Here is a 23,117-nt window from a genome sequence, read left to right as displayed (position 1 = left end):
TGCTAAAAAGCAAACATGTAATACCTGACTATAGTCAAGAGCACTAACATCTTTCCTTTTTTTTTAAAGATTTTAAGAAAAATTTTTTTTAAATGTTAGGCCTTTTTAAAAAATTATTTTTATTTATTTATTTCATTTTAGAGGAGAGAGAGAGAGAGAGAGAGAAGGGGGGAGGAGCGGGAAGTTTCAACTCCCATATGTGCCTTGACCAGGCAAGCCCAGGGTTTTGAACCAGCAACCTCAGCATTCCAGGTCGACGCTTTATCCACTGCACCACCACAGGTCAGGCAGAAACTTTTGATTTAATGATTTTTAGAGAGAAAATGGGAGAGAGAGAAACATTGTTTATCCACTTATTTATGCATTCATTGGTTGATTCTTTTTGTGCGTGTGTGAGAAAGAGACACACAGAGACAGGAGAGACGAGAAGCATGAACTCGTAGTTGTGGCACTTTGGTTGTTCATTGATTGCTTCTCATATGTGACTTGAGCTGGGAGCTACACCTGAGCCAGTGACCCCTTGCTCAAGACAGCGACCTTGATCTTCAAGCCAGCGACCTTTGGCCTCAATCCAATGACAATGTGGTCATATCTATGATCCCATGATCAAGTGGGTAACCCCACACTCAAGCTTTTAATCCTGCACTCAATCCAGCTAAGCTCGTGCTCAGGCAGGCAACCTTGTGGTTTTGAACCTGGGTTCTCTTTGTCCTGGGTCAATGTTCTATCTACTGCACCACCACTGGTCAGGCCATCAATTGATTCTTGTATGTGCTCAGATTTGGGATTGAATCTGCAACCTTGGTATTTTGGACAAGAACTCTGTAACTATAACTGAGCTACTTGGCCAGAGTCAAGCTCGTCTCTTTTAGATTATCAAATATAAAATAACAATTATTAACATTAATAGCCATCTGGTGTGAATGTATCACAGTTATGTGTTTGTTCTGATTGGGAAAAATATAGTTTTGACGTGCCGAAGAAATTTACTAGTTTGTGCCGCGAGATTAAAAAAAATGGTTGAAAATTGCTGTTCTAATACCATGACATTTAGTATTTGAAGGCGTACACATTCTTTTTTTTTTTTCAATAACTTATTTATTGACTTTTAGAGAGAGTAAGGGTGGTGGTGAAGAGCAGGAAGCATCAACTCCTAGTAGTTGCTTCCCTAATATGCCTTAACCGGGCAAGCCCAGGGTTTCAAACCAGCAACCTCAGGATTCCAAGTTGATGCGTTACCCACTGCGCCACCACAGCTCAAGCAACTCTACAATAAATTTGTGGTGTTAATAATAAAATAATTTGCAGCAGTTTTATAATGATATTACAGGGAGACATGTCAGAACTTTCTACTAATTGGGAAGATAGTCTTTTTTTTCTTGTTAATATGTTCATTTTACTTCCTTGTAAATTGTAAAGCCACCAGAGATTTTCAAATACCACATGAACTCTTAGCTTTTGCCTATTATTTGCCAATTCCCAAGTGTTTTGAATTTGATAAAAAATTCCACCAGCCATGTATTTATTTGCTTGTGAAAATGGGTATCCACTTTGAATCACATTTATCCCAACATGATTAATTTCAGTATTATATAACAATGTATATTCTCCATAATCTACCTTCTAAATATACTCAAACATTCCCAACGTTGTACCAAGAAAAAAAAAAAGTTCCAGAAATAAATGCAAGGAATGATTTGATAAAAGAATTTAATTATGCTTCAGTACATTTGTGGAAAGTAAAATTGAGGATACATAAATGTAACCAAGTTAAGAAATCTAGCAAAATGATTATTTTTATAAATAGAAAGACTATTTCTTGGTGTGAAAAGGAAATTTTACAATAAAAGGGACAGTTAAAAATCATTGCTTATCAATGAACAACTAAGAAGTCGCAACGCTCAACGAGAAACTGATGATTGATGCTTCTCATCTCTCTCCGTTCCTGTCTGTCCCTATCTCTACCTCTGTAAAAAAAAAAAAAATAAATAAATCATTGCTTATAGATAAACAAATATCACAGTTATACTATTACAAAAAACCTAGAAATCAAATAAATTTAGAAGGAATTTAGCAGGATGAGTTTTCAACGAGCATCAGAAATTCAAAGTGTCAGAGATGTTAAAATATACTGGGTTGGGTAATGAATTTAACTGAGAGTCAAACATTAATAAACTTCAGTCAATACACATGTCTCAGAGAAATCTTAAAAATATAAGCCTGACCTGTGGTGTCACAATGGATAGAGCATCGACCTGGAATGCTTCGGGGACTGGCTTGAGCCCTGGCTCATCTGTCTTAAGCACATGACACCCCCCCCCCCCAGCCTGAGTGTAGATAGCCGGTTTGAGCATGGGATCTCCATCGCTGGCTTGAAGTCCAAGGTTGCTGGCTTGAGCAAGAGGTCACTAGCCAGCTGGAGCCCCGGTCAAAGCACATATGAGAAAGCAATTTAGGAACAACTAAAAGTGCTGCCATCTACAAGTTGATGCTTCTCATCTCTCTTCCTGTCAGTCTGTTTCTGCCTTTGTCTCTTTACCTAAAAAACAAAAGAAAAACAAAAACCACCTGGGTTTGCTGGGTGAAAGCTCAAAGGACAACCAATCGAACAACTAAAAAGAAGCAACTGAGTTGCTATTCTTATCTCAGCCGTCAACCCTCTCTGTAAAATCAATAAATAAAATCTTTGAAATATATACGTATAACGTGTGGCAAAGACCTTATCCAAAACTAAATCCTTGAAATTTGGACAGAATTCTTTCAAATTTCAGTAATAATAATGTGGGTAAGTCGAACCAATAACCAGAAAGACTATAACCAATAAGAGGAGGTGGAGGGGATTGCCCCTAGACCCCGCCCCTCCACCGGGCCCCTCCACTCCGCTATCAGGGCACGGACCAGCCTCTAGTTACGCCCCGCCCATTGCGGAAGCACCCAACTGGATTATCTCGCCACACCGCCTGCTCAGCTCTTGAGGCAATGCGCAAGCGCAGCTCCTAGACCTTGAAGCGGCCGTGGAGCCTGGAAGGTCAGGTGAGTCTGAGGAAGGGCTCCCCGGTTTAAATCTGACCCTCCGCGTCCTCATTCCTGCACGCGGGGAGCCTGAGGGTCGCTGCGGACGCCGAGAGCCCCGCTCCCGAGCCCCCGGCGGTGAGTGCGGAGTCCCGGTGAGAGGCCCTGAGCCTGCCCGCTTCGTTGCCAGGTGGGGGCTCTGCGTCGGTTTCCGGGGAAACTCTGAGGCCGCCCCGCTGTCGGGCGTGGGACACCCCCTGCCGCGGGGTCTCCTGCCTCAGTCCCGAGGGGGCAGCCCCCCGTTCCGCGCGCTGTTTAAAGTTCGGAGAGAAGGACAGTGTGCGCCCCTCCCCCGCCCGGTCTCTCTCGGCCCGAAGAGCCCGGACTGCCCACCCCCCACCCCCCGTCCTGGGGACCTGCGGACCCCCTCCTGAGACCCAACCCATTTAATAAGAGGCCTGGGTCCAGGAGGAGCACACCTTTCTTTTTTACTTTTTTTTTTTTTTTTAAGTTCGAGGAGGGGAAATAGACAAACTCCCGCTGGCTCAGTACACCCCGCACCCCCCCTTCTGGAGCCCGGGCTCCAATAGAGCTATTTTTAGTGTCTGAGGCTAACGCGCTTGCACCAACCAGCTCTTCTCAGCGCCCGCGGGGGGACGGACAGATGGAGAGAGGGAGCACAGGGAGGGGGAGAGAAGCAGATGGTCTCCCTGACTAGGATCCAACTCTAGATATCCGGGCTGCCCAGCTCGCGCTTATTCACAGAGCCAGCTGCCAGGCCTGGAAGAGCACACTCTGTGGGGCGGGGATTCGGGACCCCCAGAAGAGCCCCCGGCCCCCGCGGGGAGGCTGTGTGGGAGCGCGACAGCGAAGGGGCCCCGGGGACGCTCAGAGCGGGGCTGGGAGGGGTCAGGGGGCGGAGAGAGACACGGGAGGGGAGGGGAGGTCAGTGAGGGGCCATGAAGAGACGGCAACGTGGGGGTGCGGGGGGACGGGACCGCGACGGGGAGAGTGACAGTAACCGGGGAGAGGAGCGCGAGGGGAAGAAAGGGGAGAAACCCCGAGGAGAGGGAGGGGCCCGGTGAGAAGGGCGCAGGGAGGGGGCTGGGGAGCAGAAGTGGGGGCGCAGGACCGGGCACTTCAGAAGGAGGGAGTGGCTCAGAGGAGGAGAGCTGGGGGGGCGAGGAGGGACAGAAAGGGCCTTCAGGGATGAGGGAGCAGAGGGAGAAACAGCTCTGAGTCAGCCTGCGGGATGGGGGTAGGGGGGTAGTAGGAGAAATTAATGGGCAGCGGGGAATACAGGCACGGGGAGAGGAGAAAGACATTTATGGAGATAGGAGCACTCAGAAAGATCAATGAGAAAGCATGTTCAGTTGAAATAGGTTTCAGGAGTTTCTTTTCCCTGACCAGGCGGTTTGCGCAGTGGATAGCGCATCGGACTGGGACGATGAAGACTCAGGTTCGAAACGCCGAGGTGGCCGGCTTAAGGCCCCTGGCTTGAGCCAAGTGGTCACTCGCTTTGCTGTAATCCTAGGTTCAAGGCACATATGAGAAAACAATCAATGAACAACTAAGGAGCTGCAACAAAGAATTGAGGCTTCTCACCTGTACCTTCCTGTCTGTCTGTCTTGTCTCTCTGTGTCTCTGTCTCACACACATACACACACACACAAAAGAGTTTCAGGGAACAAATGTAGGGACGGAATATAGAGAAAAGGGGAGGAAGAGCAGTGGAGGAGAGAGGGAAACACAGGAAAGGACGACAGTGCAGAGAAGCAGGTTGGAGAGAGAAACAGATATATAGACAGACAGATAGAGAAGCAGAACCAAGGGAACCCTGGTTCAGAATGCAGGGTGAGCCCATGGGATGTACATGATTAAGTTGTGATACATGGGCTTGTGGGTTTATAATCTATTTAACAGTTGTGAATTGTTTTAGTTAAAAGGATAAAAATTACCAACCTTCAGTTTCCAAAGCTTGTGCATTTTAAGATTATTTTCTTCCAGTTGCATCCCTTGTAATAATGGGTCTCATTTTCTGGAATGTCCAGAGGTCAGGGATATGGGACAAGAAATGAGTGAGTCTGCCAACATGTGATGTTTTTTCTTTCTGTTTATAATTTGAAATTGAATTTAATGGGATGAACTTGGTTAATAAAATTACATAAGTTTTAGCTTTTTGTGTGTGTCGCAGAGACAATCAGAAAGAGGGACAGATAGGGACAGACAGGAAGGGAGAGAGATAAGAAACATCAAGTCTTTGTTGCAGTTCCTTAGTTGATCATTGATTTCTCACATATGCTTTGACTGGAGGGCTCCTGCAGACCGAGTGACCCCTTACTCGAGCCAGTGACCTTGGGCTCACACTAGTGAGCTTTGCTCAAACCAGATGAGCCCGCGCTCAAGCTGGCGACCTTGGGGTCTTGAACCTGGGTCCTCCACATCCCAGTCCGATGCTCTATCCACTGTGCGACTGCCTCATCAGGCAGTTTTAGCTTTTTCAAGGAATATTAAAAGCATTATGTCTTCTTTGTTTCTGTCCACCGGATTTGCTTTTTTCATTAAACATCTCACATTTAAATCCCTTTTCAAAATTTTTTGTTTTTGTGACAGAGACAAAGAGAGGGACAGGTAGGGAAAGACTGACAGGAAGGAAGAGAAATAAGAAGCATCAGTTCTTCGCTGAAGCACATTAGTTGTTCATTGGTTGCTTTCTCATATGTGCTTTGACTGGGGGCTTCAGCAGACCAAGTGACCCCTTGCTCAAGCCAGCGACCTTGGGCTCAAGCTGGTGAGCCTTGGTCAAACTATATGAGCCTGCGCTCAAGTCTGCGACCTCTGGGTTTCAAACCTGGGTCCTCCACCTCCACAACTTAGAGTGGAGCCCTTATTCCCAAGGGATCTTGCATGTTCATTAAAGCTGAACTGTCCCCACCTGTTTAGGTTACATCACTTCAGGAGTTTTAAGAGTTTTACATGAGCCCTCCCCCTCAGACTTTGAGAGCTGCTCCAGGTGATTATCCAGCATGAGCCTGGGAATTAAATGAAGGTAGGGTTTTAAATGCATTTGTTTTGCTTTGTTGCTTTTTTTTTTTTTTTTTTTTTTAAATTTTTTTTAACTTTTATTAACTTTTAGAGAGGAGAGAGAATGAGAGAGAGAGAGAGAGAGAGAGAAAGAGGGAGAAGGGGGAGGGAGGAGCAGGAAGCATCAACTCCCATATGTGCCTTGACCAGGCAAGCCCAGGGTTTTGAACCGGCAACCTCAGCATTCCAGGTCGATGCTTTATCCACTGCGCCACCACAGGTCAGGCCGCTTTTTTTTTTTTAAGAAGGCGAGAGAGAGTTCCATTTACTCCTGTACTCATTGATTGACCTATGGTGCACCTGGTTGGTGTTTTACCCACACAGCCACTCAGCCATGGCCATGAAAGAAATTTTATTTAGAAGTCACAGAGGTAGAAGCAGTGGACTAGGAATAAGTTTCAGAAGCAAAAAAGGGGCCCTCAGAGCTTAGGAGAGAGACAGGCAAAGGTGAGTGGGAGGCACAGACATGCCCAGAGAGGAGAGCGCCCGGGATGCATTAGTGAGAGTGGGGAGCAGGGATGGTCAGGGGAGGTGACAGGGTGTTGTGTTGGGTTTGGGTGTTCAGGAGAGCAGCGCCCGTTCTCATTGCTGTGGGAATGTGTGGACGTCTGAGGGAGGACAGACAGGTGAAGACAGGAAAGAAAAAACTCATGGTGTGGTCCTGATGTACATTGAATAGGAATTCAGTGTCTTAAAATTTACATGTTGCCTAGAATAAATGAGGTGCTAACAGACACTGTATTTTATATACACTGCTTACAAAAATTAAGGGATATTTTATCGCTACATATTCATTTTGAAATATCTTCTAACTCTGCTCACAAAAATCAGGAAATACTTAAAAATAAATATGAAATGATAAAATATTCCCTAATTTTTGTGGGCAGTATATAGATAGTAATATATAATAAGTATATTATAATATATATTTATATAACAAAATATTATAATCCACCATGTCTACTTACCTGAGCACAAACTGGATTGAAACTCAAAAATTAGGGGGATTTCTTTTTCATTCTAATGAACAGGTCTTTCTGTCTCTAAGCCAGTCCCGGTCATCTATTTGGAGCAAATGAAGGAGCGCTGGGATGTGACGGAAAGAAAGACACTACCCTTCCAGCCAGGTAGGTGGGATGAGGAGGCAGGTGACACAGGTGAGAGATCTAAAGGTCAGGGAGGAGGGCAGACCTTACAGTGTGGTTGGGAAGCTGCTGCAGTGGAAAGGGCTGTGAGAGGCCCAGGTGTATCCCTGTTGTCATAGAGCAGGGGTCTCAAACTTGCGGCCCTCCGAACAATTTTGTGCGTCCCGCAGACTAATCCACGAAGTTCAAAATATTTTGGATAAAATTAAGTAAGCCTAGGGGCCTACTTGTATTTTTCATTTCTCTAGCATCCTAGCTAGATATTAGCTTAGTTAACAGCAGTTGTGATGCAAACTACAGTTTCTGGTCATTTTGTGACACTGAGTAAACTGCATGTACGATTGTGCTTGTTGTACTGATTTTTTTTTGTTTTCAACTGCAGTGAGAAAAGTGTTGCATAACAGTTGCCTTTTGTAGACCTAGTGTGGCCCGCCGAACGGCTGTGATCTTGCTCTGCGGCCCACATGCTGAGTTGAGTTTGAGACCCCTGTCATAGAGGCACAGCTGGTCTCCAGCACGTCCCGTGCTCCTGTGTCCTCTCAGGACTCTGCTTTTGCTCCAGTGACCTCCGTCATCACATTAGCAGTGGGGGTCAAAGTCCTTCCCTTGACTGTGAGGGTCACCGTGGTCTGGTTCTTTTTATTTATTTATTTAAAAAATTTTAATTTGTTCTGTACTTTTCTTTTTTCTTTTTTTTTTTTTTCATTTTTCTGAAGCTGGAAACAGGGAGAGACAGTCAGACAGACTCCCGCATGCGCCCGACCGGGATCCACACGGCACGCCCACCAGGGGCACGCCCACCAGGGGCGACGCTCTGCCCACCAGGGGGCAATGCTCTGCCCATCCTGGGCGTCGCCATATTGCGACCAGAGCCACTCTAGCGCCTGAGGCAGAGGCCACAGAGCCATCCCCAGCGCCCGGGCCATCTTTGCTCCAATGGAGCCTCGGCTGCGGGAGGGGAAGAGAGAGACAGAGAGGAAAGCGCGGCAGAGGGGTGGAGAAGCAAATGGGCGCTTCTCCTGTGTGCCCTGGCCGGGAATCGAACCCGGGTCCTCCGCACGCTAGGCCGACGCTCTACCGCTGAGCCAACCGGCCAGGGCCTGTTCTGTACTTTTCTAAAGTGAGAAGCAGAGAGGCAGAGACAGACTCTTGCATGCGCCTGACCAGGATCTACCCAGCATGCCCACTGGTGGTGGGGGTGGTGGTGGTGATACTCTGCCCATCTTGGGTGTTGCTCCTTTGCAACTGGAGTCATTCTAGTTCCTGAGGAGGGGGCCATGGGGCCGTCCTCAGCTCCTGGGGCAACCTTGCTCCAGTGGAGCCTTGGCTGCAGGAGGGGAGGAGAGAGACGGAGAGGGGGAGGGGTGGAGAAGCTGATGGGCACTTCTCCTGTGTGACCTGGGGAGGAATCGAACCCGGGACTTCCACACGTCAGGACAGACACTCTAAATTGCTTTAGAGTCTTGGGGAAATCTATATGTTGTATGTTAAGTCTTTTTTACTTTTTAGTTTTTTGTCTCATGTAAAGAGTGTATGAAGAAAAATGGTTGAAATCTTGGAATATGTTGGAGAAATCCCGGGCACATCCGTGATGGGTCTCATGTTTTCAGGTTTATAATTTCTAATCCTGTGGAGGTTTCCAACAAAACCCTACTGCATTTAAACTCAGTGATTCCATCACAGCACAATGCACCTGCCCAAAGTGAGAAACTCTAACTTTGTTTTACTTTAAAATGTCCTTTTACTTTGTATGAAATAACAAAGAAATTTCTAGTCTGTATTCCATAATTCCTCTATGTTAGAATAATGTGTCTATTTACCTCATAGAGCTCTTCAGTAAGTTACTGCCATAGGCGACCCTAGAGTGTTGCCCAGCAGGTAGGAAAGTGTCCACTGTACCTGCTTTCGTCATCACTGTCATTCTGTAATCTCTCCTGTCCAGTCCAGAGCTGGCCGGGACTGTCCTGTGTGTTTTCACTTTCTCATTAGGTCTTTGTCATAGTTTTCCTTGGGATTCACAGGTGCTGATACAGCGTGCTGGAATGTGGGAAGAAGTGGGTTACAGAATTAATAAGCACTTCCTCTCCAGGAAAATGTCTTGTTTTTGAATTGAAGTTTACTTCAGCCTTGGCCGGATAGCTCTGTTGGTTGGAGCGTCTCTGTAGAACATGGAGGTTGCCAGTTGGATTCCCAGTTGAGGGCATATTCAGGGGCAGCTCGATGTACCTGTCTCCCTGCCTCTTAAAAAAAAAAAGTTAACTTCAGACAAAGCAATGATTAGGTTTTTTCTTATTTTAGGATTTTATTTTTTTATTTCAGAGAGAGGACGGAGCGATAGAAAGGTGGGGGCGGGGAGGAACGGGAAGCGTAAACTCTTCGCAGTTGCTTCTGTTGTGTGCCTTGACCCGACAAGACCGGTTTATAACCTGCAACCCCAGAATTCCAGGTCGAGGCTTCAGCCACTGCACCACCGCAGGTGTGGCAGGGTTTTTTCTGTGAGGGTGATTACAGGTTTTGTGTAAGAAAAGCTGAAATATATTAAATCTGATTTTTTTTTTCTTTACAGGAACAGAGAGAGGGATAGATAGGAACAGACAGACAGGAATGGAGAGAGATGAGACGCATCAATCATCAGTTTCTCGTTGCGACACCTTAGTTGTTCATTGATTGCTTTCTCATATGTGCCTTGACTGTGGGCCTTCAGCAGATCGAGTAGCCCCTTGCTCGAGCCAGAGACCTTGGGTCCAAGCTGGTGAGCTTTGCTGAAGCCAGATGAGCCCGTGCTCAAGCTGGTGACCTCGGGGTCTCGAACCTCTGCATCCTAGTCCAACACTCCATCCACTGCGCCACCGCCTGGTCAGGCTGAAAATTTTTCTTATGTCATGTGAATTAAAATTACACTTGCCTGACCTGTGGTGGAGCAGCAACCTGGAATGCTCAGGTCACTGGTTCAAAACCTCCAGCTTCTCTGGTCAGGGCACAGAGGAAAATAACCAATGAACAACCGACGTGAAGCCTCTATGAGTTGATGCTTCTCCTGTAAGCTCTTGCTCTCTCTTGATCTCTCTCTCTCTCAAATTAAGTAAATAAATAAAATCTTCACATAGAAAATAATAAAATTATACTTTAGGCTTATTTTGAACAATTTGAATGCATTTTTCTGTGACATTTTCTTGCTATGTAATACCTGTCCTTTTGCGCAATATCTGCTTTTTGTGGGGCACGCTCACACTTAGAATTTATGGTTATATATTGTGCAAGGTTTCCTTTAAATAGTATTTGTATGTAGTACTTAGGATTCTGGGGATAAATTTTTTGTTCATGTTTTCCATTTTCTTTCCTTTTTTGTTTTTTCTATTCAGTATTATTTGGTGTTAGTTTACGCTGTTCAGCATAGTGGTTATACAATCATAAACTTTACAAAGTCTTTTTTTTTTTTTTTTTAATTGATTGATGTTTAGCGAGAGAAGAAAGGGGAGAGAAAGAGACAGGATCATTGATCTGTTCCTGGATGTGCCCTGGCTGGGGTTGAACTGGCAACCTCTATGCTTCTAGACGATGCTCCAACCAACAGAGCTCTCCAGTCAGAACTACTTTACCAAGTCTTAAAGAGCTCCCTGTGATATTTAAGTACATAACTGATACCATACATAATTAATACAATATTATTTAATTTATTTTAATTTTTTTTTTTATTAAGTGAGAGGCAGGGAGGCAAAGACAGACTTTCACATGCACCCAGACCAGCATCCACTTCGCAAGCCCCCTTCAGGGTGATGCTCTGCACATCTGGGGCTGCTGCTCCATTGCTCGACACGAGCTGTTTTGGGCCATGGAGCCATCCTCAACTCCCAGAGCTAGCTTGCTCAAACCCTTTGAGCTGTGGCTGCAGGAGGGTAAGAGAGAGAGAGGAGGGGGAATGGATAATCAGATGGGCGCTTCTCCTGTGTGCCCTGACCTGGAATCGAACTCAGGACTTCCACATGCCTGGCTGACACTCTACCACTGAGCTTATTGGCCAGGGCCATTTACTTTATTTCTTAGGCTGTACTTGACATCCCATGACTATAGTACATGCCAGTGTGTATTTCTCAGTGGCTTCACCTTTACCGGCCAGTCCTTCAGCCCCTCCCTCTGGCCACCATTAGTCTGTTCTCTGTGCCTGTGAGTGTGTTTCTGGTTTGTTGGTTGGTTTGGTATTATTCTGTAGATGCCACGTATGAGTGAGATCATATGGTCTGTGTCTTTCTCTGTTTCACTTAGCAGAACACATTTTGGTGCATCCTTATGACAAATGGTAAAATTTCATTCTTTTTCACAGCTGTTTATTATTCATATTCTTGATTTTGTTTCTTCTTAAAGAAGACCCTGCCTATGAGTTGATGCTTCCTGCTCCTCTCCTATCTTCTTTCTTTCCTCTCTCTAAAATCAGTAACTAAAATCTTCAGAATCAATAAAGGAGACCCTATTAAATTTCCTGCAATTCTGGTTTGCTCATATTTAACTCTTTTAGGTTCTTTTTCTATGAGAAACTAGCTGGTTTCTGATTCTAAATGATTTGCTGAGTAAAGTTATTTTGGTTTTAGTTCTCTGCTTTATGTTTTTCTTTTTCTTTTTGCTAGAGAGACAGTCAGAGAGGACAGACAGGAGGGAGAGAGATGAGAAGCATCAACTGGTAGTTGCGTGCTTTAGTTCATTGATTGCTTTCTCATACTTTCCTTGATAGGCAGGGTCTCCAGCTGAGCCAATGACTCCTTGCTCAAGCCCACGACCTGTCTTTTGGAACTGGGTCCTCAGCATCCCAGGTTGACACTATCAATTGTGCCACCTCCTGGTCCCATTGTAGTTCTTTGTTTTACATCATGTTGAATATATTGTACCGATCTCTTCTGGCCTGTAAAGTTTCTCTTCAAAAATCAGATGGCAGTTCTATGGGAGCTCTTTTGTAGGTAAGTTACTGCTTTTCTCTCTCTTTAAGTGATGGATTTTAGCCTGATCTGTGGTGGCGCAGTGGATAAAGCGTCGACCTGGAATGCTGAGGTCACGAGTTCGAAACCCCAGGCTTGTCAAGTCAAGGAACATATAGGAGTTGATGCTTCCTGCTCCTCCCCACATTCTCTCTCTCTCTCTCTCTCTCTCTTTCTCTCTCTCTCTCTCTCCCTCCCCTCTTTAAAATGAATAAATGAAATCTAAATATATCTAAAAATTAATAGATTTTAGCCTGGCGGTGGCGCAGTGGATAGAGTGTTGGACTGGGATGCAGAAGCCCCAGGTTTGAGACCCCGAGGTCACCAGCTTGAGCGCGGGCTCATCTGGTTTGAGCAAAGCTCGCCAGCTTGGACCCAAGGTCACTGACTCAAGGAGTTACTCCGTCTGCTGAAGGCCTGCAGTCAAGGCACATAAGAGAAAGCAATCAATGAAAAACTGAGGTGTCGCAACGAAAAACTGATGATTGATGCTTCTTATGTCTCTCCATTCCTGTCTTCCAGTCTCTGTCTATCTCTCTCTGACTCTGTAAAAAAAAAAAAAAAAAAAAAAAAGAGAGAGAGATTTTAGAGAAAGAGAGGAAAGAATAGAACAGAAGGAGAGAAAGAGTAAGAGAAAATAGCATTCATTCATTGTTCTGCATATTTGTGCATTCATTGGTTGCTGCTCCTGTGGGCATTAACTGGGATCCATCTGCGACCTTGGTGTTTCCGGACAATCCTCCACCCGACTGAGCTACCCACACAGGGCTGAACACCTCTCTTCTGCATTTGTGATTCTCTCTTTGTCTGTAACCTTTGCCACTTAAATCATTATGTTTATTGGTGTGGGCCTCTGTTGGTTGATCTGGTTTGGGAGTCTCTGAGCTTCCTGGACTTTTTTATATAGTATTTCCTTCATCAGCTTGGGAAGTTTGCCATTATTATATTTTCAAAACTGTTATCAGTTTCTGGGTTTCTCTTTTTCTTTTGGCGCCTCCAGGATGTGAATGAAATGATTTTGTGCTTGGAATTGTCCTAAGCTTCTTCCACTATTTTCATGTTTTTGGATTCTTTTCCTTTTTGCTGTTTTGATTGGGTTTTTTTTTTTTTTTTTTTTTTTTGCTTCCTTATATTCCACATCACTGATTTAAATCTTGGTTTCATCTACTCTACTATAGAGATCTTGTAAATAGTCTTCATTTTGCTTAGTGTATCTTTCATTTCTGACTGGTCCTTTTTCATGCTGTTGAGATTCTCACTAAGTTCATTGAGTATCCTCATAACTCATTGTGGTTTTTTTGTTTTTTTTTACAGGGGTAGAAAGAGAGTCAGAGAGAGGTATAGGTAGGGGCAGACAAACAGGAATGGAGAGAGATGAAAAGCATCAATCAGTTTTTCGTTGCAACAACTTAGTTGTTCATTGATTGCTTTCTCATATATGCCTTGACCGCGGGCCTTCAGCAGCCCGAGTGACCCCTTGCTCAAGCCAGCGACCTTGGGTCTTGGGCTCAAGCTGGTGAGCTTCTTGCTTAAGCCAGATAAGCCTGCGCTCCAGCTGGTGACCTTGGGGTTTTGAACTTGGATCCTCCACATCCCAGTCCGACGCTCTATCCACTGCTCCACCGCCTGGTCAGGCACTCTATAGTGTTTTGAACTCTGTATTAGTAGATTGCTTTTCTCCATTGTGTTTAGTTTTTTTTTTCCTAGAGTTTTGTTCTGTTCTTTCATTTGGGACTTGTTTCTTTCTCTCCTCATTTTGTCAGCCTCTCAGTGTTTGTTTCTGTGTATTAGGCAGAGCTGCTTGTCTCCCAGGCTTGACAGAGTGGCCTAATGTAGTAGGTGTTCTGTGGGGTCCAGTGGCAGTCTCCCCAGTCACCCAGGATGGGCACTTGTGCTGTGCCCCTTGTGTGGTCACTGTATACCCTTTTGTAGTTGGCCCATACTTGCTGTTGGCACATCAATGGGGAGGATGTACCTTCAGGCCATTGAGCTGAAAGCACTGACTAGCTGTCACCCCTGAGCCCTGTGGCATTCACCAGTGAAGGCGCCCACCCCACAGAGCAGGGATGAGGACAGCAGCGCTCTGGTGCCCACTGAGTCAGCCCCTTGAGTGTGTGGCTTGTGGAAGGGGTTGGTGGTGGTGCTTTGAGGTGCTTTCATGCTGTCCACTGGAGGAGCTGCTCTGGGGGTTCCTGGCTGAAGGTACCAAGGAACTGAACGTGGTGCCCACTGATAGTCTTGGAGGAGCTGTCTTTGCCATGACAAGTTATTATTTTATGCTGTTATGATAGTTGGTGTCTGGTACTCATGTTATTTTGATTATAATACGTCCTTCTATTGACATTTTCATACTCATGTTACTTAAAATTCACTGATCTGCTTGAATTTGTCTTTTTCTATGTCTAAATATTGGCATTTCAGACTCTTAATTTTTCATGTAAGCTATTTTCTTTTTAGTAATCTGGTTTTTATGGTGCCTGCTTAATGTACTAAGTGGTCAGTTTAATGGTGTCCCATGAGTCCATTAGGCCAGTGGTCCCCACCCTTTTTTGGGCCTCGGACCAGTTTTTTTGGGCCTCAGAAAATATTTTCACTGACCAGCCTTTAGGGTGGGCCGGATAAATGTACCACGTGACCGAGACAAGCGTCAAGAGTGAGTCTTAGATGTAACAGAGAGAATCTGGTCATTCAAAAAAAATAAAACATCGTTCAGACTTAAATATAAATTAAACAGAAATAATGTAAGTTATTTATTCTTTCTCTGCAGACCGTTACCAAATGGCCCACGGATCGGTACTGGTCGCGGCCGGGGGGTTGGGGACCACTGCTTTAGGCTGTCTTCACTTTTACACATTTTTCTTGAATTCCCTGTATTGAAATTTTTTTTAAAGCTTTTTTTATTTTTTAATTTTTTTAATTTTTAATTTTATTTATTCATTTTTAGAGAAGAGAAAGACAGAGAGGGAGAGAGACAGAGAGAGAGAAGGGGGGAGGAGCTGGAAGCATCAACTCCCATATGTGCCTTGATCAGGCAAGCCCAGGGTTTCAAACCAGAGACCTCATCATTTCCAGGTTGACGCTTTATCCACTGCACCTCCACAGGTCAGGCCCTGTATTGAAATTTTAACTGAACTATTCAACTTTATGTATTCTTTCTAAAGCTTGGTCACATCTTTCGCTGATGCTGCTACTGTATTTTCTGCTCTAGTATTGTTATTTTCAGCTTCCCTTTATTGTTTGGTCTATTTTTTTTTAAAGATTTTATTTGTTCATTTTAGTGAGGGAGAGAGAGAGAGAGAAAGGGGGAGGAGGAGCAGGAAGCATCAACTCCCACATGTGCCTTGACCGGGCAAACCCAGGGTTTCAAATTGGCAACCTCAGCATTCCAGGTAGACTCTTTATCCACTGCGCCACCGCAGGTTAGGCTATTTTATTTTTAAATTGTTTATACATTCACATTTTGGTCATGCACCATTTTCCTGATATTATGTAGTTGTCAGTTTTGTCTACTTTTCCATTTTAAGATGAATGTTTTTAATTCTTTTTCAGGTAATTGTGTTTTTAGTAATGTAATGCCACAATCTGGAGATTTGTTTTGTTCTTCAGATTGGTCTGTTTTCCTAATTCTCTGTATGTCTTCATGTCGAGTCGAGGTTTGGAATTGTAAACAACCAGGCTCTATGAACTTGCTTCTTTTTTTTTTTTTTTTTTTTTTTTTTTTGTATTTTTTTTTTCCGAAGCTGGAAACGGGAAGAGACAGTCAGACAGACTCCCGCATGTGCCCGACCAGGATCCACCCGGCACGATGCTCTGCCCACCAGGGGGTGATGCTCTGCCCTTCCGGGGCATCACTTTGCCGTGACCAGAGCCACTCTAGCGCCTGGGGCAGAGGCCAAGGAGCCATCCCCAGCGCCCGGGCCATCTCCGCTCCAACGGAGCCTCGGCTGCAGGAGGGGAAGAGAGAGACAGAGAGGAAGGGGGGGGTGGAGAAGCAAATGGGCGCTTCCCCTATGTGCCCTGGCCGGGAATCGAACCTGGGTCCCCCGCATGCCAGGCCGACGCTCTACCGCTGAGCCAACCGGCCAGGGCCTGAACTTGCTTTTTATAGTAGAAAAATAATTTGTTGTGGGAGAAATTCTAATTTCTGTTAAAAAAAATTTTATGTTGCTCAGTTGGTTAGAATATTCATGCTACGCCAAGGTTTTCAGTTTCTTCCCTGGTCAGGGAGCACACAAGAATCGGCTAAAGGATGCATAAATATGTGGAACAACTACTCTTTTTTTCTTTTCTTTTTTTTTTATTTATTTATTTATTTTTATTCTTTTTTTTTTTTTTTTTTTTTTTTTAGAGAGGAGAGAGAGACAGAGAGGGAGAGAGAGGAGAGAGAGACAGAGAGAGAGAGAAGGGGGGAGGAGCAGGAAGCATCAACTCCCATATGTGCCTTGACCAGGCAAGCCCAGGGTTTTGAACCAGCCACCTCAGCATTTCCAGGTCGACGCTTTATCCATCACACCACCACAGGTCAGGCCTCTTTGTTTTTAAGTGAGAGGAGGAGAGGCAGAGACAGACTCCTGCATGCGCCAAACCAGATCCACCCAGCAAGCCCACTAGGGGGTGATGCTCTGCCCATCTGGGGCGTTGCTCTGTTGCAACTGGAGCCATTCTAGTGCCTGAGGCAGAGGCCATGGAGCCATCCTCAGCACCCGAGGCCAGCTCGCTCAAGCCAATGGAGCTGTGGCTGTGAGATGGAAAGAGAGAGCGATAAGGGGAAGGGTGACAAGTAGATAGATGGTCACTTCTCCTGTGTGCCCTGATCGGGAATCAAACCTGAGACTTCCACACGCCAGCCCTGCACTCTACTGCTGAGCCAGCCAGCCAGGGCATTTTTTGTCTCACTCTGATAGGACTTTTCCTCATTGTTACCTTTCTTAGGCTTGCTTTGAGCTCTTCTTAATTTTAGACTCCTCAGAAATTTAATTTGGTCAGTACCTTTTGGTAAGATCATTCACCTGAGTGTCATGCTGTGAAAATTATTTTGTCTCTTTCAGCTATGACATCTGAAGACAACCAGACCTTGTTTCAAAAGCCAAAAATAGAAGATTTATCATCTAGAATAATGCTGGTAAGCCATGGAAGGTGTGGCTTTGATAATGTACACTTAATGAGAGGCTTGGTGTTTTGGGAAGAGTGACGAGAAGAAAGGACATTAATATGGAAAGAGCCAACCTGGTGCAATTATTCATGATAAAACCTTTGTTACTTAAAGAGGTTAAAGACATTATATATTGGGAAAAAGTCACTTTAGGTTAATTTCATTTGTAGATTAATGTGTTTCTACTTTTTGTGAATTTTTTTTTTTTTTTTTTTTGAAGCTGGAAACGGGGAGAGATAGACTCCTGCATGCGCCCGACCGGGATCCACCCGGCACGCCCACCAGGGGGCGACGCTCTGCCCACCAGGGGGCGATGCTCTGCCCCTCTGGGGCGGTCGCTCTGCCGCGACCAGAGCCACTCTAGCGCCTGGGGCAGAGGCCAAGGAGCCATCCCCAGCACCCGGGCCATCTTTGCTCCAATGGAGCCTTGGCTGCGGGAGGGGAAGAGAGAGACAGAGAGGAAGGAGGGGGGGGTGGAGAAGCAAATGGGCGCTTCTCCTATGTGCCCTGGCCGGGAATCGAACCCGGGTCCCCCGCACGCCAGGCCGATGCTCTACCACTGAGCCAACCAGCCAGGGCCGATTAATGTGTTTCTAAATGTGAAGACTGGCCTGATCAGGAGATGGCTTAGAGCAGTGGTAGTCAACCTGGTCCCTACAGCCCACTAGTGGGCGTTCTACCTTTCATGGTGGGCGGTAGCAGAGCAACCAAAGTATAAATAAAAAGACAGATTTAACTATAGTAAGTTGTTTTATAAAGATTTATTCTGCCAAACTTAGCAAAAATCCTACATAAAGTACTTGGTAAGTAATTATTATTATATGCTTTAAATTGCTGTAACTCTGCTTTACAAATTTTATAAAGTAAAGTTACTTCCTACTTTATAAATCACCATTACTGTGGAACCGGTGGGCGGTTAGAAAATTTTACTACTAACAGAGACACAAAAGTGTGTGGTAGGTACAAAAAGGTTGACTACTCCTGGCTTAGTTGATAGAGCGACGTACTGGGACTCAGAGGACCCAGATTCGAAACCCTGAGATCGCCATTTTGAGTGTGGGCTCATCTGGTTTGAGCAAGGCTCACCAGTTTGAGCCCAAGGTGGCTGGCTTGAGCAAGGGGTTACTCGGTCTGCTGTAGTTCCCCGGTCAGGGCACATATGAGAAAGCAATCAGTGAACAACTAAGGTGCCCCAACAAAGAATTGATGCTTCTCATCCCTCCCTTCTTGTCTATCTGTCCCTATCTGTCTCCCTCTCTGTCTCTCTCTCTGTCACTGTCACTAAAAAATAAAATAAAAATAAATGTGAAGGTGGAAAACTTTTTTTTTTTTTTTTAGTGAAAGTTAGAGGGAGAGGGATGGACAAATGGGAAGGGAGAAAGATGAGAAACATCGTATCATAGTTGTGGCACCTTCGTTTTTTTATTGATTACTTTCTTATATGTGTTTTGAGTGGGGGGCTGCAGCCAAGCCAGTGACCTCTTGCTCAAGCCAGTGAGCGACCTTGGGCTTCAAGCCAATCACTTTTGGACTCAAGCCAGTGACCATGGGGTCATGTCTATGATCTCTCAATCAAGCTGGTGACCACCACACTCAAGCTAGTGAGGCCGTGTCTGAGCTGGATGTGCCCATGTTCAGGCCAGCATCTCAGGGTTTCGAACCTGGGCCTGCAGCCTCCCAAGCCAACACTATCCACTATGCCACCCAGTGGTTGGGCTGAAAACAATTTTTTAATGTTACACATTGTTGGAAAAGAAATCTGAAAATCAAAAAACTCACATAATCCATTGTGTGAATAATCATTTGAATTGTTTCAATGTAGAATGGGACCCAGTCTTGACTAAGTTGGATAGAGGATTGTTCCAACACTACAAGATTACTGGGTTGAACCCCAGCAGGGCCCATACAAGACTCAACCAATAAATGCATTAATAAGTAAAAGAACAATTCGGTATCTCACTCTTGTCTTTTTTTTTCTTTCTCTATGTATAAAACCAAATTTAAAAAAAATTTTTTAAGAAAAATTGAATGGAATTAAGTTTTTAATCATTTCTAAAATTTAGAGATTTTATATTGCACATATGTTTTGTTTTAGCTTTTTTTTTTTTTTTTAAGAGAGACAGGGGATAAAGGGATGAGAGAAATGAGAAATACTAACTGATAGTTGTGTTACTTTAGTTGTTTATTGATTGTTTCTCACATGTGCCTTGACCTGGGGCCTCAAGCCAGCATCCTTGATCGGCAGCCAGCTACCTTTTGGACTTAAGTCAGTGTTGTTGGGATCATGTTGATGATCCCACTCTCAAGTCACTGGCCCCACACTCAAGCTGACAAGCCCATACTCCAAGCCAGTGACCTCAGGGTTTCAAACTGGGGCCCTCAGCTTCCCAGATCATTGGTCTGTCCACTTTGTTAGCACTGGTCAGGCTGTACATACAAAGTTTAAATATCAATTTGCCTATTTTTTCAACAGGTGATCATTATTCTTTCACCGAGAAATGTTTTCTTTTGTTTTGATGTTTATAATTTTCATGAACATGGGAGTATTTTTTATACAGCCATCATGGTTTAATAGGTATCATGGAATAGTTATGGAAGAATAACTGTACAGGTTTAATGAATTTTATCTGTCACATGTCCTGGCCTGTGGTGGTGCAGCAGATAAACCGTTGACCTAGAACACTGAAGTCACTGGTTTAAAACCCTTCGCTTGCCTGGTCAAGGCACTCGTGACAGGCAAGCAATGAACAGCTAAAGTGAAACAAGTACTGGTATGTCTTCATACTTCTTTCTACCCCTGTCTTCTCTGTAAAATCAATAAATCTAAAAGCATACACACACAAATTCATCTGTCACTGAAAACCTTTCTATCTTCAATGACTAACAGAGTACAGATAATGGAGACAGAGATTATCAGTGGAAAATACATTGGGAAAACTTTGACCAAGTGTCAAATCCTAATGAAGATCAGAGAACTGAGCTTCCAGAGAACTGTGACAGAGATGGAAAAGATTTTGATCAAGTGTTAAATGAGACTGTACATCACAACATGCATATTGTGGAGGAGACAAAGAAACAAGGTAAATGTGTCAAATATTTTAAGTCATATTTAAATCATACTGAACAAGAGAACGTTCAGACTGGCAAGGAAGCTTACAAGTGTAATACGGGTGGGAGAGCCTTTTGTCAGATATGTAATCTAGATTTAGGAAAATCCATTCTAGACAAAACCCTTACACCTGTAAAAAATGTGTTAAAACATTTAGTTTGTTTTTCAGGTCTTAGTCAGCATCAGAAGAGTCACACTGAAGAGAAGCCTTACAAATGTAAAACGTGTGGGAAACAGTTTAAGTGGCCTTCAGGTCTAGTGGAACACGAGAAAATTCATACTGGGGAGAGACCTTACAAATGTGGAGAATGTGGCAAAGCCTTTTATTGCTCCTCAAAACTTGTTAAACATCAGGTCACTCATAGCGGAGAGAGAATTTACAGATGTAAGGAGTGTGGGAAAGGCTTTCCTTTTCAGTCATTCCTTACTGAACATGAAATGAGTCATTCTGGAGAGAGGCCTTACAAATGTGGAAAATGTGGCAAAACTTTTTATTACCGTTCGAGTCTCACACAACATGAGAAAAATCATAGTGAAGAAAAGCCTTACAAATGTCAAGTATGTGGCAAAGCCTTTAAATGGCGTTCCGTTCTTACTGACCATGAGAATATTCATACTGGGAAGAAGCCTTACAAGTGTAACGAGTGTGGCAAAGCATTTAAGCAGTCCTCAACATTTACTTTACATCGAAGAACTCACACTGGGGAGAAACCTTATAAATGTGGAGAATGTGGCAAAGCCTTTAATAGCTCCTCAAAACTTACTCAGCATCAGATCACTCATAGTGTAGAGAAACCTTACAGTTGTAAGGAGTGTGGGAAGGCCTTTTCTTTGCATTTGTACCTTACTCAACATCAAATTACTCATTCTGAAGAGAAGCCTTACAAATGTGGAGAATGTGACAAAACTTTTGATTACCGTTCAAGTCTCACTCAACATGAGAAACGTCATACTGAAGAAAAGCCTTACATATGTAAAGCATGTGGCAAAGCCTTCAAATGGCGTTCATATCTTACTAAACATGAGAGAAGAGTTCATACGGGAGAGAAACCTTTCCAATGCAGAGAGTGTGGGAAAGCTTTCTATGCACAAACGGAACTGACTCATCATCACAGAGTTCACACTGGAGAGAAGCCTTATGAATGTGGAAAATGTGGCAAAGCCTTTAAAACTTCTTCACATTGTACCGTACACGAGAGAATTCACAGTGGAGAGAGACCTTACAAATGTGGAGAATGTGGCAAAACTTTTAAAACCTCTTCCCATTGTACTGCGCATGAGAGAATCCACAGTGGAGAGAGACCTTACAAATGTGGAGAATGTGGCAGAGCCTTTCTGCAGAACTCAAAACTTACTAAACATTACAGGATTCATACTGGAGAGAAGCCTTATAAATGTGGTTTATGTGACAAAACCTTCAGATGTTCCTCAAACCTTACTGACCATCAGAAAATTCATACTGGAAAGAAAGCTTAGAAATGTACTGTTGGTACTACTATATTTCTATTTTGGGGGGGTGTCTGTGTGAACTCATGAGGATGAATGTTGCTTCTTTAAATATCTGTGAGTCCTTGTATGTTAGGTGGGTTTCACTCATACAAACTTTTCCATGGAAGACTGAGGTCATTGCAAATCACAGTGAATGAAGAATATCTAACTGGAGGTGCTGTTTGTCATTGACTTAGAAATTTGTTCTTTTTCACCCTGAAGGGCATCTTTGTTTTTTTAATTAACGTGAAACAGAAATATTATGAGTTTTAACTACTTTTCTCAGATATTCTGTAAGGAAAATATGGTGGCAGATTATTAAAAATCTTGAAGTATCATCATAGTAGCCATAGATTGAAGTGATGAACGTTAATTGAAGTGCTTGAAATAAATAAAGTGATCAGGGGTATCTGAGAAAGTGTAGATAAATTATCTCTAAATTTATAAAATTATTGTACATCTATGTATTGTGTGCTTCCTAAATTTTTCGCCTCTATTCTCTCAGAGAAACCACAATTCTCAAATTGTTACTTCAGAAGAACAGAAACAATTCTTCAATATTTGTAATGTATATTTTTTACAAATATTTACCAAGAGTGTTTGTCATACTCTATCTAGAGTACATGTAACTTAATATTGTTTTTATTAGTAAACTTGAATGAATTTGAGTGTGTTCGTAAATATGTTAAGGTTGTAGGTAATGATACTCTTTAATAATGTGAAATATTTCATTTTTATTTCAATGTTTATTGATTTTAGAGAGAGGAAGTGAGAGAGTAAGAAAGAGACAGGAACATCTGTTACTGTATGTACCCTAAGTGAGGATTGAAGCTACATGCTCTGCACTTTGGGTTGGTGCTCTAACCAACTGAGCCATCCGACCATGGCCGAAATTTCTTCATTAGCAATCACTTTCCTAAGTGGCATTAAACATTACAAATGTGAGCCGATTTCTCCATAATGTATATTTTTCTTATTATTGTACTTACTGGGACATTCTGACAGTGACAGTGGAGATGACCTGAGGGTTTTGGAGAGTTTAGCTAAGCTGCTTCATGATATTGCCGCCGTGGCATTTGTTTTCTGGAGCGAGCCACCTGACCGGCCCCTGCCCTCTCCCACAAGTGGGTGCGCTAGGCAAGAGCGCACAGACTCACAGC

General features: G+C 43.9%; 2 protein-coding genes across 11 annotated transcripts in view; both read left to right on the top strand.

Moving 5' to 3' along the window:
• Positions 1-2,925: 2,925 nt before the first annotated feature.
• On the top strand, positions 2,926-22,625 carry LOC136332035 (zinc finger protein 85-like). Of its 10 annotated transcripts, none has more exons than XM_066271274.1 (6): positions 2,926-3,033; positions 5,956-6,061; positions 7,149-7,223; positions 17,257-17,330; positions 20,248-20,440; positions 20,627-22,625. In XM_066271274.1, exons 3-6 carry the CDS (start codon positions 7,172-7,174, stop codon positions 21,943-21,945), a joined length of 1,638 nt encoding a protein of 545 aa, XP_066127371.1. In that variant the 5' UTR covers positions 2,926-3,033; positions 5,956-6,061; positions 7,149-7,171; the 3' UTR covers positions 21,946-22,625. The 10 variants fall into 10 exon arrangements, with proteins under 10 accessions (XP_066127371.1, XP_066127369.1, XP_066127366.1 ...); XM_066271272.1 differs by having other exon boundaries at positions 7,145-7,223; positions 20,639-22,625; XM_066271269.1 differs by having other exon boundaries at positions 7,145-7,223.
• LOC136332024 (zinc finger protein 91-like) overlaps positions 7,167-23,117 on the top strand; it is a 44,364-nt gene continuing 28,413 nt past the window's right edge. Inside the window, 2 exon segments of the mRNA XM_066271243.1 lie at positions 7,167-7,223; positions 17,257-17,330. The gene's annotated coding sequence lies outside the window, so the exon portion shown is untranslated.

This window comes from Saccopteryx bilineata, chromosome 3 (genome assembly GCF_036850765.1).
Source record: "Saccopteryx bilineata isolate mSacBil1 chromosome 3, mSacBil1_pri_phased_curated, whole genome shotgun sequence".
Classification (NCBI taxonomy): Eukaryota; Metazoa; Chordata; class Mammalia; order Chiroptera; family Emballonuridae; genus Saccopteryx; species Saccopteryx bilineata.
Note: the sequence above shows the minus strand (reverse complement) of the source record. Positions and strands in the feature narration are given on the sequence as shown.